General features: G+C 43.0%; 3 protein-coding genes and 2 non-coding genes across 8 annotated transcripts in view; 3 read left to right on the top strand and 2 right to left on the bottom strand.

The window, feature by feature from the left end:
* Window positions 1–4,026, top strand: part of brms1 (BRMS1 transcriptional repressor and anoikis regulator) — a 7,025-nt gene extending 2,999 nt beyond the window's left edge. For all 4 annotated transcript variants that reach the window (XM_034901299.1, XM_034901302.1, XM_034901301.1 and 1 more), the window contains exons 5-10: window positions 709–788; window positions 893–989; window positions 1,799–1,885; window positions 1,985–2,049; window positions 3,863–3,902; window positions 3,987–4,026. In XM_034901299.1, coding sequence (XP_034757190.1) covers window positions 709–788; window positions 893–989; window positions 1,799–1,885; window positions 1,985–2,049; window positions 3,863–3,902; window positions 3,987–3,994 — 377 coding nt within the window. In that variant the 3' untranslated portion in view covers window positions 3,995–4,026. The remainder of the gene's footprint in view (window positions 1–708; window positions 789–892; window positions 990–1,798; window positions 1,886–1,984; window positions 2,050–3,862; window positions 3,903–3,986) is intronic.
* Window positions 4,027–10,327: 6,301 nt separating this feature from the next.
* Window positions 10,328–13,612, bottom strand: tmem179ba (transmembrane protein 179Ba). Its single transcript, XM_034901303.1, has 5 exons — window positions 13,462–13,612; window positions 12,619–12,815; window positions 12,149–12,286; window positions 11,664–11,742; window positions 10,328–11,372 (listed from the first exon to the last, which is right to left on the bottom strand). The coding sequence occupies exons 1-5, from the start codon at window positions 13,555–13,557 to the stop codon at window positions 11,172–11,174; spliced, it is 711 nt and encodes a 236-aa protein (XP_034757194.1). The 5' UTR covers window positions 13,558–13,612; the 3' UTR covers window positions 10,328–11,171.
* trnas-gcu lies at window positions 10,860–10,941 on the top strand. The gene has a single exon. It is a non-coding gene; the product is annotated as a tRNA-Ser (tRNA).
* Window positions 13,613–17,149: 3,537 nt separating the features above from the next.
* On the bottom strand, window positions 17,150–22,400 carry prox3 (prospero homeobox 3). The gene is made up of 5 exons (XM_034901305.1): window positions 22,386–22,400; window positions 22,163–22,270; window positions 20,699–20,811; window positions 20,097–20,202; window positions 17,150–17,557 (listed from the first exon to the last, which is right to left on the bottom strand). The coding sequence occupies exons 2-5, from the start codon at window positions 22,223–22,225 to the stop codon at window positions 17,384–17,386; spliced, it is 456 nt and encodes a 151-aa protein (XP_034757196.1). The 5' UTR covers window positions 22,226–22,270; window positions 22,386–22,400; the 3' UTR covers window positions 17,150–17,383.
* trnai-aau lies at window positions 19,555–19,628 on the top strand. The gene has a single exon. It is a non-coding gene; the product is annotated as a tRNA-Ile (tRNA).
* Window positions 22,401–22,406: the final 6 nt, after the last annotated feature.

The raw sequence follows: 22,406 nt of genomic DNA, 5'->3' as shown, positions 1-22,406 counted from the left end.
CCACCCCAGACACATTCAACCAATTAAAAAAAAAAAAAAAAAAAAAGGAGTGAACATCCTTGCGTGATTTTTAACGATGCATTTTGCTACGCTTGGATTTTTCCCAGGTGTTAAACCAAACCAAGGGGGAAATCGTTCAAAATTTACAAACTCAATTGATTTGTACCAAAGCAAGCAAGCAAGCTACAGGTGTGATAACGTCCTTAAATTCCAGCCAGCATAAAAAGGTAGTTTCAGGTTCTTTCACACCTAGCGCCTTTGGTCCGTTCAAAACAAACCCTGCACAGTTTGGTCGGATAGTCCGGTTTGTTTAGGCCGGAGTGAAAACTCATCCCAACCCTGGTTCGCTTCAAAACGGGGGTCTCGGCTTGCTTATGAAGCTGAACTAGACTTCGGTTCACTTCAGGTGAGAATGCAATCCGACCCAAATACAGGAAGTGAACCAAAAATGGAGAATTTACTAGCCTGCAATTTTCAACCTTGCACAAAATGTACAGACTAATGTGAAAGCAAAGTGGACCAGATGAAAAATGCAACAATGTTGCAACTTCACGCCCAAATCGTATCGAGTCCAAACTATAAGTGTGAAAGCGCCCTAAAAGACTTGTATTAGGTTAAAATGCTGTCACTGTCTCTTTCTGTCTACTTCTAAAATAATCCAAGGAAACAACAAACATCGAACTAAAGCCACACTGTCTCTAACTACAGGAGTGTACAGAGAGCTGTGTCTGCAGGTGATCAAACACAAGTACGAGTGTGAACAACAAGGAGCAAAGCAGCACCTGGAGGTAACACACACACACACACAAGTACTGCATTGGCACTCATATACACTTCCACCAATCTTATCGAACCCAATTATTACAAAAGTATTTATGGATGTGTGATGCAGAGTGAGCAGATGTTGCTGTTTGATGCCATGAAGACCGAACTGCTGGAGAAGATAAGAAGACTGGAGGAGGGCCGGCAGACCGTAGACCTTACCTCAGGTACAGCTAAAATGTCATCATCAGTCTTGTTGGTTTAGGGAACATCATCTACGGTACCTTTGCTGGCATTATTCAAGTATGGTTTGATTTTTTTTTTTTTTAAGTGGGGTTGAATCCATAGTGAGCGTAGAACCTTCAGTTGATGGCGGTTGGCAGCACGCCCCCTTTGGAAAAGCAGGCAGGATTCCCAGCACCAAAGCCAGGCAATGTACTGCTGGGGACAGGGGGCTGCAGCTCAATGTATTTTAGCCACCTAAAAGTGTACACTATATTTAGAGTATTGTCACCATTAACACCAAAACAATCATTTTACCTCACAGAACACAGCTGTTCTACCGCTGCCCTATTAGTTAGCTAGTTTTGTTTTTTAGATTTTGGGGCATTTTAGGCCTTTATTTGACAGGACAGATGAAAACAGGAGATGGGGGGGAATGACATGCAACAAAGGGCTGGAGGTCGGAGTTGAACCCAGGCCCGCTGAGTCAAGGAGTAAACCTATTTATGGGCACCCGCTCTACCAACTGAGCTCTCTATATTGGCTAAAATGCCAAAAGTCAAACAAGAACACTTGATAGACCACAGCTCACATGTGCGCCAACCGCCAGCTACTTTTGGCAATACACCGACTATGGATAAGTCATACAACTTCTGCCTGTAAAGATTGGCCAAAAACCTGCTAATTTCTTAGTGAAAACTAAAACTGGGTTTACACACGCAAAGTAATAAACACTAAACTCTGAAGACTCAAACGAAATAGATGTAAACAGTGAGAAGATTAATGTAATTAATGCTATATTGTCTTATTCCAGAGTGGAGTGATGAGATGGGCAAGAAGTGTAAAAGAAAGAACCTGCTGAGTCGTTCGGGGAGGAAAAAGAAAGCTGCTCTGGTTTCAGGTACAACTTCTCATCCTCCCTTTTTATTATCCTTTCAATATTTGCCTCCCGACAGCTGGACAGACCTACAGATGTTATATGACTCCCTCTCTCTCACAGGGCCATTCATTGTCTACATGTTGAGAGACATCGACATCCTTGAAGACTGGTCCACTATCAAGAAGGTAAAGAAATGAGGAGCTACTTTTCCTTTCAAACTCACACATTTCTGTCCTTGCACTGAAATGTAATTTCAAGTAGTATTGGTGTTGTTGATCCCTTATCCCCGTTTTATCTGGTAAATTTAGCTGTAAATACGGCTAAAAGCGAGGGCCTAATGTTAATGAGGTGTAAAGTTAAAATGGCTGTTCTAACTTGGGTGCCTGGGTCCATTTCCTGACAGTTCAGTGTAGTGCTGTTAGCGTCCTCAGTACCGGATTTAAGTGCTGACCGGGATAGTTGCTGGGGGCTGGTTGTGAATGTGTCCCCGGGGCTGTAATGATAGTGGATGGTTGCTAGCTGGCTGGGGGCTGGTTTTGAATGTGTCCCCGGGGCTGTAATGATAGTGGATGGTTGCTAGCTGGCTGGGGACTGACTGTGGATGTGTCCCCGGGGCTGTAATGATAGTGGATGGCTACTAGCTGGCTGTAGGCTGACTGGATGCAACCCCTGGCCGATGCTGTAATGATAGTGGATGGCTGCTAGCTGGCTGTGTCCCCGGGGCTGTAATGATAGTGGATGGCTGCTAGCTGGTTGGGGGCTGGTTGTGAATGTGTCCCCGGGGCTGTAATAATAGTGGATGGCTGCAAGCTGGCTGTGTTCCCAGGGCTGTAGTGATAGTGGATGGCTGCCAGCTGGCTGTGGATGTGTCCCCGGGGCTGTAATGATAGTGGATGGCTGCTAGCTGGCTGGGGGCTGGTTGTGAATGTGTCCCCCGGGGCTGTAATGATAGTGGATGGTTGCTAGCTGGCTGGGGGCTGACTGTGGATGTGTCCCCGGGGCTGTAATGATAGTGGATGGCTACTAGCTGGCTGTGGGCTGACTGGATGCGACCCCTGGCCGATGCTGTAATGATAGTGGATGGCTGCTAGCTGGCTGTGTCCCCGGGGCTGTAATGATAGTGGATGGTTGCTAGCTGGCTGTGTCCCTGGGGCTGTAATGATAGTGGATGGCTGCTAGCTGGCTGTGTCCCCAGGGCTGTGGTGATAGTGGATGGCTGCTAGCTGGCTGTGGATGTGTCCCTGGGGCTGTAATGATAGTGGATGGCTGCTAGCTGGCTGTGGATGTGTCCACGGGGCTGTAATGATAGTGGATGGCTGCTAGCTGGCTGTGTCCCCAGAGCTGTAGTGATAGTGGATGGCTGCTAGCTGGCTGTGGATGTGTCCCCGGGGCTGTAATGATAGTGGATGGCTGCTAGCTGGCTGTGTCCCCGGGGCTGTAATTATAGTGGATGGCTGCTAGCTGGCTAGATTAGTAGTCTATCCATACAGTTCAGGTTACTGAATTTGTGGGTTAACCCAAAGTGGTTTACCGTGGTCAAAATAATCATACTAAAAATTAGCGTATTGGACGGTGTCGTATTCTTAAATTACCCACCAAGAATTAGCTAACGTTATAGACCTAGCAATAGCAACTTGTCAAACAGCAATTTTACTGTAGGCATCAAAGCACTGTTCCTCTACAGGTTGGGAGGGGAATCGTCACAAATATTCTTATGCCAACGAGTAAGTGAACCACTGAAACAATTTATGGTACAATAGAATCTGTGGTGTTTGATCGATCAACATTGAAATCAATAAGGTCTTTGTTGTATAATTGTGTTGCAAAGTGGGATGTAATGAATGACAACACAATGCCATGTCCCCTCCCCCGGGGTTGACGAGAACGAAAAAAATAAACATGAGGTTTGTATAAAATAGTGAACCGAACCCTGGGCTTGGTGTATCGTTACAGTCCTATTGGTTACCGACGTTGGTAACTTTGTCTCTGTGCTTTCAGGCAAGAGCAGCACTGCCACCACTAAAAAACAAAGTTGAAAGTAAGTGTTCCGGTCATGTATTAAATCAAACCCCATGCTGCTGGGAGGCTTCGTTCCTCTGAGCCAGTCTCATTTGTCTTTCAGAGTGGTGATAACAGCAGGATCTAATTGAAGACCAGTGGCAGACATCACACACCCATTCCCAGCTACTGCCACTAACTGACCCCAAAGATTGGGTTGAACTGTGACCCCCCCCGCTTCGTGGTTTCTTATTGCTATTTAAAACAAGTATATGACAACCATGTATTTGATTAAAATTCTAATATTTTGTCACAAGGTTTTTGCATTTTTATTCAATTCCTGCACACACATTTTTGCAAAAGTGTAGATAACTTTAACCAAAATATCCTTATATTTATAATATGGTGTATTTTAATCAAGACCAAGTCATTGCCAAGACCAGAGTTTATCTGGACCAAGAATTTGAGGGGTTTAGATAGAGTCAAGACCAAACAACATAGGCCAAAAGGGGAGCAGATGTGGCAGTTTCTTTGAAAAAAAAAATATTCCAGCATTTGTTCCACTGACAATGATGGACTAGAACTGGATCAGTACTTAATTTCACACTTCAAATTACTGAGAAGATAAAAACTGTTTTTGAAGTAATAAAAACTTAAGGCCGGAAAAATTTAGTTCCTGCCACAATTTCCAAGTCCATGTGACAGTCTGTACAATAAGTAGGTTACGATAGGGCATCTCTTCCCCTACGCCGCAGGCACTGGGGAGGATTAAGGGCATTTCTTAGTCAAGGGTAACCCACATGACAGGTTTTCTTCCAGACGCCCAAGGAAGGTAGCCAGAGGACTTTCCTTTACTTACCTGTACACAGGTGTTGAATCCTTCATTCAGGTGGCTGCACCCTCCTGCTGGTCAGCCTCTGGCAACGGGTCCCGATCTGCACCAACACTCGCTCGCCTGCCCTTCCTTCAGTTCGTCACAGCTGGAACTGCTCTAGCCCGTATGCTCATCTCCGTGTCCTCTGCTTTTCAGTGTGCTTACTTCTCTAATGTCCTCTCCGTCAGTCTGTTTCTACTCCGTCTTCCTCTCCTTCTTCTGTGTTCCTTTCCTCCTGTCTGTTTGCCTTTGCCTCTTTTTACTCCCCGGTCTCCCCACCACACCTGTTTTCCATCAGTTCATTAGTTCTCCACACCTGTCTTTACTCAGCCCATCAGTCCACGCCGTGCTGTGTGAAAGTCAAAGGGAGGGGTTGCAGTGTCGTCACAGGGGTGTGTGTACATATATATCAACACACTATACTAAAAAGTTCATGCAGTAAGTTTATAAAATGCACAGCAAACAGTATTCAAATGAACATGCATACACTAAAATCCTTAATAACGTGCTAATAGTTAAATTAAAAACCACTGTCATGGCAATTCACATGCGACAATCAGGTTAGTGGCACACAGAGGTATTAAATACTGTATATATTGACATTCTTCACCTTTGACACATACAGTAACTGGCTAATATATATATATATTTATATTGGCTGAGGGCTGGAGAGATTTCTGGAGAGTTTTGGTACAAAGGCAGATTGATAACTTTAACTTGCTAGCTTTGCTAGTGTCACTTACACTTAGCTTACCTTTCGAAGTTGGTCTCAAAATGAATCATTCTTCGTGGAGGGGCCGAGTGGACGTGTGCTTGGTTCTTGGACGAGACCGTAGGAGCCCTGGTTCAACCATCACGGCTGCAGCTATTGCTGTGCCTTGCAACACCCTGCAACGCTCTGCAGTGTCCTGCTAAAACCTGTAACGCCCTGTTACTCCCTGTAACACCCTGCTACGCCCTGCAACACCCTGCTACACCCTGAAACACCCTGCTACGCCCTGCAACACCCTGTAACACCCTGCTACAACCTGTTATGCCCTGCTACGCTCTGCATTGTCCTGCTACACCCTGTAACACCCTGTTACACCCTGTAACACCCTGCTACGCCTTGTAACGCCCTGCTACGCTCTGCATTGTCCTGCTACACCCTGTAACACCCTGCAACACCCTGCAACACCCTGATACGCCCTGTAAAGCCCTGCTACGCTCTACAGTGTCCTGCTACACCCTCTAACGCCATGCTACGTCCAGCTACACCCTGCAACACCCTGCTACACCCTGCAACACCCTGCTACACCCTGCAACACCCTGCTACACCCTGCAACACCCTGATATGCCATGTAACGCCCTGCTACGCTCTACAGTGTACTGCCACACCCTGTAACGCCCTGCTATGCTCTGCAGTGTCCTGCTACACCCTGTAACACCCTGCTACACCCTGTAACACCCTGCAACACCCTGCAACACCCTGATATGCCCTGTAACGCCCTGCTACGCTCTACAGTGTCCTGCTACACCCTGTAACGTCCTGCTACGTCCAGCTACGTCCTGCAACACCCTGCTACACCCTGCAACACTCTGATACGCCATGTAACGCCCTGCTATGCTCTACAGTGTCCTGCTACAGCCTGTAACGCCCTGCTACATACAGCTACGCCCTGCAACACCCTGCTACACCCTGTTACGTCCTGCTACACCCTCTAACACCCTGCAACACCCTGATACGCCATGTAACGCCCTGCTACGCTCTACAGTGTTCGCTGAACCCTGTAACACCCTGCTACGTCCAGTTACGCCCTGCAACATCCTGCAACACCCTGCTACACCCTGCAACACCCTGATACGCCCTGCTACCCAGTACAGTGTCCTGCTACACCCTGTAACGCCCTGCTACGCTCTGCAGTGTCCTGCTACACCCTGTAACACCCTGCTACACCCTGTTACATCCTGCTACACCCTCTAACACCCTGATACACCCTGTAACGTCCTGCTACACCCTCAGCGCTGTGAGACGTTCAGGATCATCTGGGAAATTCATGTGGGGAAAAAACAAAAACGTCTAATTTTCAAGCTTGTTAAGATGTTTATGGTAAGATGTGAAGATGAATTTGTGATCAAATTCCTCAACAGTCATTGGTTGATCTTTATCCACTCCGAGCCACTTACCTCACATGCACAATGATATAGTTGAGTTTACATTTAGTTTCCAAAAGGAAATCAAGCTAAAAGTGGACGAGATGATGTGCCAGAGACAAGCAAAAGACAAGAGGGCATGTGGACAGTGTTTATTTGACATGAAAAGATTAAAAGATGACATTTTTTTGCGTATTCACATGTATGATTCACATGGCTGCAAAAGCCAAAAAGAACAAGAAGGAGCTGTAAATTTGTAAACTTTTTTCTCTCCGTTTCTCTGAAAAAAACCACACACAATTTAGTTTTTCTCAGGTTTCTGATTTACTTTTTTCTTCAGAAAAATTTTCTATCCTAAACAATATTCTGTCCATAAACTACATTCTAGGCTCATTTGAAGTTGGTGCTGGGTTTAAATTGCATCGTATTCCTTTCTTTGACTATCGTTACCATGGCTTTTATCTTTTTTTTTATCTGTTCTAAATGTACCTTCAAAGAGGGTATTTTTCAAGTTTTCCATACTCAAGAGGTTTTTGAGACTCTACTACTCTGGTGGTAACTCAATTCACACCGATGCTACATGCAACTAATCATTTCCTTTCCTCCCTCAACCTTGTCGTTTTCTCCCTCAGCGTTTTTAGAGATGAATCCCTTCTTCATCTCCTCCTCAACCCCACTTCCCTTCTTTCTCTTGAGAGCAAATCGAGTGGTCTCCACTGGAGCCTGCAGTTCATGACATCCCTCTCCCCCTCTTCCTCATTAGCTCACAGGTGCTTGCTGAGTTTGCGCGCCTGCCTCTCCCTGGCTTCCAAGGCGGCTTTGGTATCCATCAGCTCGTCCAGCTGCCGACGAATTAGGGCCATGTCGAGCTGGGTGGACTCGCACTGCTCCCTCAGGGTGGCCGACTCCACCCTCAGCTGGGTGGCGGCCATGGCCAACTGCTCGCTGCGTTCACGGCACTGCATCTGCATCCTCTTGGCATCGTTCAGGAGGGACTCCACACTCACTGCCACTGACTCCTGCTGATTTTGAGACATGTTCTGGACAGACAGAGGGATGGATGGAGGGAGGCCAAAGATCAAACAGGAGCTGGGATTATACAATAACTGGGACATTTAAGCAGAGACTTGGTCGTGAACTACAGCTATCCTGCCAAAAACTCTGATGAAGTGAATAATCAGCTCGCAGTCAGATGGCCTGCACAGATCCACAGGTTTTAAACAGAACATTTGACCCATAGAGAGTGAAGTAGCTTAAAGAGGCTAATCACGGCTTAGCTCAGTCTACAGTGGCCACTGCTCTTGTCTGTGCTTCTCTTTTACATCCATCCTACCATCAGTCTCCATTTTTCCCTCTTCTTGATTTTTTACCTCAGAAATGTTCATTTTTCTAATCAGTAGCCCAATATTACAGGCAAATAGGATGTGAAAAGGTCTTACCATACACTTCAAAGTCAGACTTATCACAAGCTTTGTGGTTTTCGTCTGAGACTCGATTGGAAGACAGTCCTTGGTGTTCTCCAGAGTTCTCTCTCTCTTCTTGGTTGTCCTTTTCAGACTTCCTGTGTGTATATTTATATATATATATATATATATGTATAAATATATGTTTAAAAAGAACAGACAGAACTTGCAGGTATGGATTCTAGTTTAGGTCTGGAAATCGATTTACAGAACGAGTATCGCTCCTTTAAAGTGTCGGTTTGTCTTCCCTAAATATTTGTCTGGTCATTCTCAGTCGCCATACGTCTCTACTTTCTCTGTCTTCAGCGAGCATTATCTTCTACCTCAGGGCTCAAGCCGGGTCAGGTAATCCATGGAGATTAGACAATTAAGGAAAGAGAGTAGGAGTCACGTTGTAATAGCAGGAGTACTATGTCTATTTGGACCTCTCAGGCTGACAGCTAAATAAGCATTCTAGATTTGAGTCTTAATTTGCTAACCATTGATTAATGAGTGTATATTTTATACTCTGCATTTTCAACAATAGTTTGCAAAATAATTATAAGGTTTGAATTTCTTTAGGGGATAATTGATATAGACCTATTTTACCAGGTTGTGGTCAAACTGATTGGATGCCGATCCGTTACACACATCCATGAGGGTAAGCTGTCTTGGACTAGATGAATAAACTGACTGAGGCCGAGTGCCATTAGCTCTGTAAAGGATCAATGCAGAGACAGGCTTTAGATGGAAGGAAAAGGGCAAAAGGCTGTTGTTCAGGGGTAGATTAATATCTGGAGGTTTTTTTGGTCAGTTTGTAGAGTAACAGAATCAGCGTCTTATTAGCCTGATGCTGATAAAGTTAATGAATTCAAAGGTGCGCTACGTTTGCTGGGCTACAGCTCTGTGTCTGCCTCTTTGCTCTGCGTTCCCTCTTAACTTAATGTCCCGCCCACTATCTGACTATCTCTTACTGGGTGTTATGTTACATGGTTCTAATCTATTAAATAATTGCTTATAGCATTTAAACACAGTTTTGTGTTTCCAAAATCGTAATATTGACTTTCACTCTAGATGCATATTGGTTCCAAATATCGGTTATTGGTTTCACTAACTACTAACAACCGCTACCGGCCTTGAAATACAGGTATCGGTGAATCCCTACTGTTGTTGTAATTTTTTCAAATACATGGGCTGTTTTGTTCTTATTATTGCTGTTAAATATGGGATGACAGAATCAGAGTGTAAAAAAGCTTTTAAATACATTTTCACAAAGAACCACAGCTTCATTTGGATGCAATAGCACCGCAAGAGGTGTGAGGGTGTTCATAGAGGTTAATGACTCTATCACTTATTACATCACTTCATAACCACAATAATACAATTAAAACTTACCACACAGTACACAACTTTTTATCCAGATGCTCACAGAAAAGAATTACCTTTGCAAAGGGCAAAGAAGTGACACCAGAATATACTCGGGGACAAGTGAGTCCTTTCTTGTTATCAACCAGCAGAGGGAGACCCAGTTCAACATATCTAGTTCTAGGGCTCCATTCTCTTCGGAAATACATGCAGAAAACACATTTGAGTCATTGTGCTTTATCTCTTTGGTTTATTTGTTGCAACAAAAAATTAGCACACCAAGTGTCAGATGGCATCACAAACCAAGTGATTGATATGTTGACATACAGCCATTTTAGGTAAGGTGCAATATCCCAAACACAGGATTTGATGAGCACCTATATGTGAACCAGAATATGAGATGTAACAGGATGGGAGCACACATGTCATACCTTAAAGTAAAAAAAAAAATCATCGGAATTATTTGTTGCATAATGGAACTTTCAGCCTCTTTTTCCTCATGAAACAGTTCATTTGTATGTAAACAATTGTTTCTGTATGTAATCGTTAATGTGAAATATGTTGTTTATGTTTGTTTATGTATGCACCTAGGCAAATTCAAGCACTTTTCTGATTCTGCTATAATGTCATTCGTATGGTATGGAGCTGCAGCAGGTGCTTCTTCAAGCAGTGCTTTGTCCACATAGTGAGACTGAACTGTCTGAGACGCAATGAAGAGAAGAGCAGAGACAATTGGCCTCAACGTCACAACAACTCATTAACTACAAAAGAAGAATGAAGACAGTAGAAATACAGAAATAGAACTGGCATAGGCACATCGTGGAAAATCCGAATCCTACCTTCTCAAAGATTTACTTTTGTGTTTGTTTTTTACTGAAGCTGTTAACGAGAGTCTACAATAATTGTAAAATGAGTGAAAACATGTAGGACACATCCGCCAAACTCATACAAAATACTACATCGGATCACATTAATGAAATAAAAAGAATGACAGCCTGCTATTAGCATTCTCCCATTTCTTGTTACATTTTATGAACAAAATAAAACAAACACATATTTCTGTGTGACCCAGTAGTTAGACATCTGACGTGGTTTTCATAAGTAAATATAGGAAATGGGTACATGCACATGGACATCCGTAGATGCTCTAGAGTACTGCTGGCTCAGGATCCCAGGCCAGCCAGACGAGGTGGCCGAGTGGTTAAGGCGATGGACTGCTAATCCATTGTGCTCTGCACGCGTGGGTTCGAATCCCATCCTCGTCGAGAGGCACAGCTTCTATTGTATCTAAGTGTTGCAACACCCTAGGCAAACGAACGGTATCACATGCTACTCTGATTAGTATCATGTGTTATCTCACAAAATGTGTGAGTATTCCCTGGAATACAAGATAGCATACACCAGCTGTATTTCCCCTTTTTCCCACATGTAATTACACATTCTTGTGTTGTGCTAATGTATGTGTGTTTCTCTAAGTCCTCTGTGACACCCGTCCTCACTGTGGCCTTGCAGGATTGTTGAAAAATGGCTCTGTCTCTGCAGCCGTCACCCCCCCATCACCAAAAAGCCCTCCAGCTGGCCCGCCGTACCCTTCATACCCCCCTACAATCGCCTTCGGCAATGAACTCTGACGCCTCTGTACGAGCACCAGCACCCCGATGATGAGCCAGAAGAAGAAGTTGACCCACACTGCTGTCTGAGAGGAGACAACACATGACACACGGGACGGACATGAAACTCCTTCATCTGAATCTCACCAGCTCGGAGAGCTTGGTATCGTTCCAAAACGACTTGGGTACTGGAAACTTTACACCCATCATATGGGGCTGACCATGAACATGTTTGAAAGGTTGTATTGGTCCTAGTTTGTGTTCAAAGTAGATTAGTTTTATTGGCTAGTACAACAACATGATACAAAAGAATTACTAGAACTGGTTACTGAATCCATTCTAGACATGAAACAAAAAACTGGATGAAGCCTACTGACCTCGGCTTTGTACAGACTGCTGTAGAACCTTTCCCCATTGAGTGGACTGGCCCATTTTCTGGCCTGGGCCTCTTCACATCTTGAGAAAGAGGATTAGATTACATGTTATAAAAAGTTACAGATCATACACTTTCCACATATCTTTTGTATGCTAAAAGTCGCTAACAGGAGATTTATCAGCTGCCAAAGTCCTTTCTAAATAACTGGGAAAAATTAAAGTCATCCACATTACCCACTGGTATCTACTTTCACATGGCAAGGGAAAAGACTGAAAGTCAAGTCTTTGTAATAGTGATAAATGAGGCTGTGAAAAAGAGATGAAGACAGAGAAACTGTTCTGAGTAGCAGACATGAAGTAAAGCTCACCCGGGTTTCAAATGATTTTTCTTTCATTTCTGACTTGTTTCATGGCAGGTTTTGGTTTTGTATGGAAATGCCGTGGCATGCATTGTGTGGGTGTGTGTGTGTGTATGTGTGTGTGCCACCTGGTGACGTTGTGAACGTTCTGTATGACAGAGTTGCAGAGCGAGTCCCGTCCGATCTTCAGCATGCACCCCGTGATGAGCAGGAAGAACAGGAAGACACCGCTCAGAGCTATAATCAGGTTCATCCCCACGCGCTCCCTGTGGAGAAAAGAACAAGCAGAAAGAGCGTGAGCACGGCTGTAAACTTCAGAATGAAGGGTTGGAAAATAACCCTAACCCCAAAGGAGGAAATTACGACTATGTCACAATGCCACGACCTCTTTTTGAGATCTATTGCTCCCTCCTCACCCGTTCTGCAGCATGTACTGTTAGACCAGCTTCTGCATTTGTAATCCAGTTCTTTCACACATGCATGCCTGTGATGGCTAAAATGACTGGGAAAGTACTGTATGGGATGTTGGTATCTGCTTTAACACATTCTATTGATCACGCATCCCTTTCTGAGAGGAAACGTTGACTAGTGCCCTTACCTTCTGATGTCCTTGTCGACGCAGCAAGTGTACAGCCAGTACAGAGTCAGTGAGAAGCACACCACCGCTACCACGAGCGACGTCGCCGACACAAAGTAGCAGAGGGCCGGGGCGCTGGAGGACTGGACGGCGATGGAGCTGTCTGTAGCATTGTAGTTCACCAGTCCATAAAGCACACAGCGGCCTCCAAAGTTACCCTGAGAGACGGCAGGGAGCATTCGATTCTGGCAATTTCACACTTTCAATAACTTCCTGTTTTTACATTTTTCACACACACACACACACACACACAGCACCTGACTTCTATAAAGAAGTAGTGATAAAGATTGGGCACGAGGGCCATCTGGTCACATGGTGCCTCTAGTTTTAGAAGGGCCTCGTAGAATGGCTGCAGCTCATGGATGGAAGAAGTCATACGATATGATAATAAGAATTATTATCTTAAGGAGTGAGAGCGGAGTTCCCCTGCTGTAGCGTTTTACTGTGTATGGTAAATCTAAAGAGATGTAGGCTAACATCATCACTTAGCAGGAAATCAGCAGAAAGTGAAAGCGCGTCTTTTTTCCCTCTGTGCGCGAGCGTCTAGAACGGTAGAGAGGTTAGACTAAGAAAGTAGCCTTCCGTGGTGCTTTTTAGAACACATACCGCAAATTAAATGTAAAAATGAAGTTTAAATAAAGTGCCAAAAGTAGCCTACAATGGGCCGTGACTTTCTTTAGTTTAGTCTTTGAACCGACACACGCACTGGATAGGTGAGTGGAACCGGAAGAAGCTGGACAGAAAAGAATTAGCCCACTTTATTATTATTATTATTATTATTATTAATAATATTAATGACGTCACCTGGACTATGGTGATGGAGGCGGCGGCAACAATCCCACAGACGAAGCAGCTGGCGTACAGAGCCAGCTCCAGCAGCAGCAGCGCCGTCATCGCCATCGTCGGTGCCCTGGATCCTGTCTGGAACACACCAGCGGAAAGCTAGCCACAAGGAGAGAAATGCCACTTCCGCCGCAGCCTTTCAAAATAAAACCCTAGTCGCAACGCAAACCGTGAAAATACTGAGCATTTATTGAAATAGAAACATTACAACTGGATAAATATCCTCCCATTCAATTTTATAGAAGGCCTACAGAAAGCGAACACAAAGCCAGAAAAATGGGATTTCCAAAAAAACGGAAAACACAAAAAGCGTGTCACAGGTTGCAGAAACACAATCTGAAAGATGGGATCATTTTAATACCGATAACTTACCTTTCTCTTCTTTGTGCAATCCAATAACTTTCACGCTAAAATATGAAGATGAGAACTGATTTGCGGCGTTATTTGGGCTTTTTTGGTCGGCTTCACTCAGTCCTCCCTCTTCTGGTTTCATGAAGCGACAGCCTGCCCAAACACTCCTTCCTGTTTTCACTTTCAATAAGCTACTGCTTCTCTTGATCTCCACCACACAGGCTGCGTCCACCTAAAGAAATGCCTGAAAATCGTTTATTTGTCACATGGATGGATGAGGAAGGTGAACACTGGTTGGCATTCAGAGCAGTTTTCCTCGGGTCAGTGGCTGGTTTCAGCTGATAAGCCAGAAAGATAGAGTAGAAGCTGTGGGAAGCAGAAAGCAGGGATGCTTTTTCTGTATGTAAATGTGAAAGGTTTACACTATAAATCCTATAACCTGTGAAGATGCATTCTACAGTATGTCGGTGGTCACCAGGAGGACTGGCTGGACGTGCTAGGCCCCTGTGTGGTTTACCTTCAGTGGACAGAACAGATCAGGTGGCTAGACTTAGTCAAAGGCTGAGGTACTTGAGGATTTAACACAACATGGTGTTACATGTAATACAATAGCATGGTCATATGACCTAAGTCACAAGGTTAGATGAAGCATTCTGGGGATGAAACACTCGGCTCACTTCTGCAGTAAAAATACTGAGACATATCCAAAGCTACAGGGAATGTGCTACATCATTCAAGTTCAAACTAAATAAATATGTATCACCTTCAAAACTACAGTATCAAGATGTTCTTAAGTGGTCAATTTTTTAATTTCAAGAGAGACTTGTCATATGATGAAAAAAGGGTTTTGAAGTTGAGTAAAGCTGCTGCCTTGATGGAGCTAATCATCACTGGATACACAAACAGGCTTTCTCCAGTCTGTGGTCAGGATCTGGGTTCTGTGTCGGGCCGCTGTAGACTGCTCTAGAGGTTCTGTGCTGGAAGGAGCTTGAATTCATTTGTCTAAAGAAGAAGCACACAAAGTGATGCCACAGTAATATTCAAAGGGGCCATTTTATTTGGAAGCATCAGTCACAAAGCCTTCACAGATCCTAACATAACTTAGAGCTATGGGAAATGGTGTTGATGTTGAATGCTGGTTAATTCTCAAATGTTGACAAAGACAATCCAAAACACAAGTTAATTAGGGAAGATTTTCATTGATATGTGTGTTCTGTGTCTCTTGTGATCAAGCAAAGCCTCTCTTCCTTCAAAATGCCAAACTGAAACTAGCATGTGGAGCATGCACCCAAGCTAAACCCGGTCCACACTGACCAGACCCTTTGTCCAGCTTGTCAATCTAAAAAAAAAAGTTGTGGTTTGGATACATCGCTAGCACAGAGAAACTCTGTGTCTGTGTGTGTGTCTCAGGTGGCTAACCCTAACCCAGGACTGAGCCTCTTACACAGCCATTATCTAAGTATTAGTATTAGTTAGAATGTGTGTATGTGTGTGAGTGTGTGTGTGTTGTTGGTGTTTTAGTGTTGTTAGATTAAAGGCTTAAAATATGATGGTATTAGTGTTGACTACCAGGAGCTGAAAACTAAAGAGAGAGAGAGAGAGAGAGCTTGTGTGTGTGTGTGTGTGTGTGTGTGTGTGTGTGTGTGTGTGTGTGTGTGTGGTGGTGGATCCAGAACTCACAACACAAGCCTGGTATCACTTTAATTCACTGATAAGTCTACATAACCAAATTCACCAACGTCTGAATGAGGCACAGCTCTAAAGCATACAATATGTACAAGTACAATATAAAAGAGAGACCTATAAGAGCCATGAGAACAAGAGTTAACAATACAAAATGTCATGGAAATATAGGAAACACGCACTTGAAAACACATCACAAATAGTTTACATATGGGCTCGGTCTCCCAGAGGGGGGGTAGGCCAGAGGAGCAACATTTTAATGGACACAAAGCCACGTCTCTTGCAGATAAAAGAGTTATGATATACAGTAGATGGAAATTTTCCGCAATACCTGGGGAATAAATGTCAATATATACTAAGTGTGCAACCAGCCGATGTAGTTTAGCATCATATTTAAGGAATACAAAAACAGAATTGAATATTTCAACAAGATTACATCAAGGAAACAACAGAAAATTATTTTTACTATTTTAAATCCAATATATTCTCCCACCCTGGCAGATTTGTAATTCCATTTTAAATACATTGTGTCATCATGTACAAAAGCTATGTAATAATTCAAAATTGAACAAAGAGATGGATGTAGGTTTACACGCAAAATAAATCTATTGACTGAAACCACTTCTGTTGACCAAGGGCAGTTTCATGTGTTCTTTTTTTAAGTCTTACAAGTAATTTAACGTCCAGTATATTGTTATTAACATTAATGAACATTAATGATGATGATTGGTCCTCGTGTCTTCTTCAAAGATTTCCAAGCCTGATTTCTTTAATGGATCCAAATCATCCCGACAGATGTGGAAACATGTCTGTAACTAAAGTGCAAATGTTGTGGGGCACATTGATCAAAAAAGGTACTCCTGCTGACAATCCAGAGAAGCGCACACACAAGGCAACAATTGCAGTTTCTTTCTAACGAACAAACCCATTTGATGGTTTGATCCCAATCCCATTTGATGTAAATCTGTGAACCCACTCCTGAGAGAGAGCAACATTGGAATGTTAGGGTGTGATAGCTGTGCAAGATTGTTAATGATTGCACAGCAATATTACGCTTTTCTTAAAAGAAATGTCCATCAGGAAGCTGGATGTTTCAGAGTGGGAACACTGCTCCGAGTGAAAGTGATGCTGAGGAAAATCTAATCTGAGAAACTTGGTTGGTGCTCAGGTTGTGGACTCTTTGTCTGAAAGTATCTGAAGGATATATTTGTGCAGCAGTGCCCATGCTTGGTACAACAGTCTGCAGTACTTTTGATTATTGAGGGAATGCTTAGAATGGCATTTTTGGGTGAAATGCAATCCTCTGCAAGGGACTGCCAGGGAATGTTTATTACATTTATTTATTAATTACATGTGAATGAATGATGTGTAGCCAGGGCATCAGCCGTCTCCTGGTAACACACCAGACACAGCATGTATGCATGTTTCTATGGCATTGTTAATAAAAACCAGTCAATCAGTCTATTCCAGCTGCAGCTTTGTGGCTGCAGCAACTCGTATTTTAACGACAGCCGTGTAGCAGAACTGTGATTTCACAAGTCATCTGACTGATGGTCACGCCACTGATGGTGTCAGTGGAACTGTTCACCATGTCCGTTCAAGCATGTCTGCACAATATGTCATATGTATATATATATATATATATATATATATTATCCTCTAAAATGATATTTTTCTCAAAATGACTGAATTCTGAATTAAGCAAATAGTAGAATTGTTTGGATTTGATCAGTTCTTACAGTGTTGTACAGTTGGTGAAGGCTTTGATAAAATTCTCTTTTTTCCAGTGAGCTTGGGAGTTATGCATGCACTTGTCTACCATGTGTACCAGATGAAAATAGTTCCATCATCAGCCAACAGGACAACCAGGCAGTCTGAAGGTATCTGGTACGGGACTGTCGAGCTTACAGATGATTTTATAGATCCCTTTCTTCCAGCAGGGGTCACTGTCTCTCCCAGTCCAAATGGCTGAGTAAAACTCCCTCAGAGCCACCTCGGATACCTCAATGAACCGCTCTGGGACCTGCAGACAGATAATGGTAATTATGTCCAAGCATAAAATACTTCACCGTCTACAGCCTTAGGGCTTTGAATTGTGGACACACATGGGAAGTAGTAAGAATTCACACAAACTAAATCTACAAGCTCAGTACGGTAAAGGATCCAGTCAAACGAACAACCACCAGTTAAAATCATACATTTAAACATTAAGAGCAAGACTAAAATGTTATAATTCATACTTCATACAGTATGCTACCATACATCTTTTGTATTTATTCCCATTTGAAAGAGATTTACATGGCAGTGAGAGCTTTTATCACGACGCCAATAGGAGGCAGATGATGTTATGATGGCTGTTTCACTTCTTTTGCCCTATGGATGGGAGGATACAATGCCTCGTTCATATTTTCCTGATTCTCCTGTTAAAGCGGGCAAGATACACCCTATCATTTCTTTATTTTAAGATTATTTTTGGACACTTTTGCCTTTATTTAATAGGTCAGCTGAAGACATGAAAGGGGAGAGAGGGAAAAGGCATGCAGGTTGGAGTCAAACCCGCGGAGTGAACCTCTTCATATCATTTCTTATCAGAGCATGGTTTGGTGACTTTGCTTTCTTTTTTCTTTTTTTTTGGTGAGAAAAGCACAGGTGTGAAGAATAACATGAATGATAGTTCTGTTAATGCAGCGTGGGCACAACAGGTTATTAATTACACCTCCTCGGCCCCCTTGTGTGAATGTGTGTGAATGGTGAATGGTTCCTGGACTATGGAAAAGCACTATATAAATACAGTCCACTTCCATTTTCAGTACCTAGTCTCATCCTAGACTCTGGGATGTTATTTATCTCCCAGGTCTCTCATAAAGACTCTGGGATGTTATTTACAGAAACCCAACAATTCCCACCAAGAGCAAACACTAGGCCACAGAAGCAAGGAGAACCTTCCTTTTAATGTTCTGCATGAAAGAAAAGGGGGGGAAAGGTCCCAGTTTCAACCAGTGCGGAAAACTCATCAGCCAGTTAACTCAAAACACCGGTGTAGGTGAGCAGGTTCCTCTCCTCTAACTTTTCCATTCTCATAATGAGCAGAGTGACTTCTGTTTCTGACACAACAGAGAGCTGATTTCTTTTGGGATTTGATCCTTCTACTAACTTACAGTAGACTAACGTCAACTGCTGTCAAGTGTAGTGTTTTTTAATAAAAAAATAATCATTTCTGTTGAATAAACATTGACGCTGTACCATAGACTGTACATTTAAAATTAATGGTCAAGGCATTGTACACATTAATAGAGGACTATGACATGTCCGTTTTACTGACCGAATTGTTATCTGAATGCTTGATGAGGCCGGTTAGCTCAGTTGGTTAGCGCGTGGTGCTAATAACACAAAGGTTGCGGTTTCAATCCCCATATGGGCCAGTGTTGCTTTTGATTGAAAATATTACACGGACTCAGCACTCAAACTTTTGTGATAATGCCATATAAAGTGGTTGTTCCCTTAATTGAATAAAACACAACAATCTTAATGATTCAACTTTATTTATATATGGACCTCTGGAAGTCTTATCATAGACTCCTTTAAAATAACTTACATTTTGTCACCTATGTTTGAAGTAACCTGAGGTTTAGAGAGTATGGACTAGGAATCAACAATTATGACCTTGTGAGAAAATATTTTACTACTATTACTATTACTATTATTATTTCTAAATTCTTATATCCTCTCATTTATTACTTATTCAGAGTGTTAGTACTATGGAGGGGTTATATATCTAAGCCAAGTTCTCTAGAACAACACTATTTCCCAAATTATCATTCCATATAACCATCATACATGATAAGGAGTAAATAATCAAAACTGTTCAATTTGATTACCAACTTGCTCTACTTCTAGTTTAGAGCTCACTGAGAGCGTCAGCCCAAATTGAATTGTCGGTGACCAACACCACCTTCACCTTATTGAACTGCTCGTTGAGAGTGTAAGCACTGTGTGTGGATCATATTGTCACACAAGTGTGGCCGGTTAGCTCAGTTGGTTAGAGCGTGGTGCTAATAACGCCAAGGTCGCGGGTTCGATCCCCGTACTGGCCATGATAGCTTTTCGGAACAAGCATGAAGTGGTTTCAAGACATTGAACATCTAATGTTAACGGCTACAATGCAACATCCCCATTTACATTTAAACAGCCTTCTTATATTACACATATATCAAGCAGCTCTTTAACTGTGATTATTTACAACAGCTGACAATCAAGCCTGGGGAGTATAATTAAACACCTAAAAGAAATAGAATTGGAGAAAAACAACTTGTGTTTGTACGTTAAATGACATGAAAACTTTTTTTTTCTGTTGTTTTACAGTGTTTACCAATGCTTTAGCTAATCCATTATTCACAAGGTAGAAAATAAAACAGCTCTCTATCTGGCAGAGCACCAGCCATCCTGCATTGGACGTGTTAACAGACAGCAGCTAGAGTTTGAGATGGACACATAAAGAGACTAGAACAGCATCCACCCAACGACTAGACTACACATGCTGCATATAGACACACTCTCCTTACCTGATAGATGTTACTTTTGTTGTAGTGCATGTTCAGTATGCGGTAAAGCTCTGTATCGCGCCCCACTCGCATCTGACTCTCTCTGGCCAGACGAGGCGCTCCATCCCTGGATTAAACAGGCAGACAATTATACTCATTTTAATTGAATCATGAAAATCCAGACCAACAATGCTGATATTTAATTTTAATTCTAGTATTATTCTTGATAAAACTCCTCCTGAATCATTTCTAGCGTTGTATTATGTTTTTTTCCTAACTGTCCGGAGGTTATACAATGCATGCACTGTGCTAAGTTTTGACCACTTGAAATATTAATGGACGTTACGTACACACTTATGTTGCAACAACACTGTTGCTTCACACTGTTGCATAAAACAGGAAAGCCTGACATGACATAACAAAGTGTTGTCATTCTTCAATCTGAAGTTCTTTCTTTCTTTCTTTTTACAAATGACCAAATATGCAAATCAGCTTATGCACAGCATCTGATGTATAAATCAGAGTGTCGGCTACTATAAAGATTGAGTGGCAACGTGCTAGCTCCTATGAAAGCCACTTAAACAATGGACGTTTTGCATGAACCAGTGCCAACTCAAACCAACCGTGTGAGAGCCTCGCGGACAGCCTGGCGTGCAAAGCGCTCCATCTGGATGTAGAAGAACTCTCTGAAGTTACTGAACCATTTAATCATCTGGGAGGTCACACAGCGGTTAAACTAGACAGTGGACAGGAAAACAGCAGGACAGGAAGAGAGCAGGTGAGGACAGCAAATTTGACTTCAAAGAGAGCTCCAGCCAGTTGCTCAGAGAAAGAGAGAAAGTGTTTTGATGATTCATAATGGAAAATGTTAATACTCACTTATCAATATCATAAATTTGTGAACCCAACCTTAGCGTATAATTGGTTAAAGAAATTAAAAGAAACTTTCCAGCATTGTAATTTCACCACAGTACCACGTTTCACAGTTACAGATAACGTCTGCAAGCGGATATTATCTGCAAATATAGGCTTGTATTACAGATATTTTGGTAACAACAGTAAATCCAGTAGACCTTTCATTTTTGTTATTAAAGTTCATTGTTTTGCTGTTGTATTTGTCATTTGGGTTTATTATTCATGACTGGACTTCCAGTAAAGTTAACTGTTCAAAATGTTAAATAACTCTTTAAAGGCAGAATTTGAAAGACCCTTTCCATAAAATAATTTCATCAAAACGTTGTTGCTCTGCCTCCAGTTTAGAGCTCAGTTAGTCAGTTCAACGCTCTGCCGAGAATACCACCTCCACTTCGATATATTGCTTTTATGAGAGGATCGGTTCGGGTGGAGGGGTTGTCCATCCAAGCCAATACAATATCACGCCAAGGTTGTGTGTTTCAGTCCCTGTATGGGTCAAGTTGATTTTGAGGGAGCTCTAATAAGAATGATATCATCTAACAACCTATTAGTTTAATAATAGACACACATCCACGAAATGACAGAAATCAAGACTACTTTTACAACTTTAGTTTAACAAGAATGTTATCAGACTTTCGCTGTTGGTAAAATCCTCTTGATTCAGCACTGTGATGGGTTCCACACACTCTGATGGGTTCCACACACTGTGGTGGGTTCCACACACTCTGATGGGTTCCACACACTTTGGTGGGTTCCCCACACTGTGACACACTGTGGTGAGTTCCACACACTGTGATGGGTTCCACACACTCTGATGGGTTCCACACACTGTGGTGGGTTCCCCACACTGTGGTAAGTTCCACACACTGTGATGGGTTCCACACACTCTGATGGGTTCCACACACTGTGATGGGTTCCACACACTGTGGTGGGCTCCACACACTGTGATGGGTTCCACACACTGTGGTGGGTTCCACCCACTGTGGTGGGCTCCACACACTGTGGTGGGTTCCCCACACTGTGACACACTGTGGTGCGCTCCACACACTGTGGTGGGTTCCACAGACTGTGGGGGGTTCCCCACACTGTGACACACTGTGGTGGGTTCCAGCCACTGTGGTGGGCTCCACACACTGTGGTGGGCTCCACACACTGTGGTGGGTTCCACACACCTTGACATCAGGAAAGTACGTCTTGAGCGTGTTGGAGCTGGGATAGCGTGCGTAGAAGAACATGAGCTTGGCTTTCTTCAGATGGCAGGGAGACAAGCCCTCCTGGGTGTATACATGAGGCCAGTTAAGGAGATACACACCCTTTTACACACACTCCCCAATAAACATATCCCTCCCTCCCTCCCTCCCTCCCTTCCTCCCCCTTTTGCTGACAAAAGGATATTCCCCCAGCAGTTAGGTAGAG

The sequence above is a fragment of the Etheostoma cragini genome, chromosome 19, assembly GCF_013103735.1.
Source record: "Etheostoma cragini isolate CJK2018 chromosome 19, CSU_Ecrag_1.0, whole genome shotgun sequence".
Lineage (NCBI taxonomy): Eukaryota > Metazoa > Chordata > Actinopteri > Perciformes > Percidae > Etheostoma > Etheostoma cragini.
Note: the sequence above shows the minus strand (reverse complement) of the source record. Positions and strands in the feature narration are given on the sequence as shown.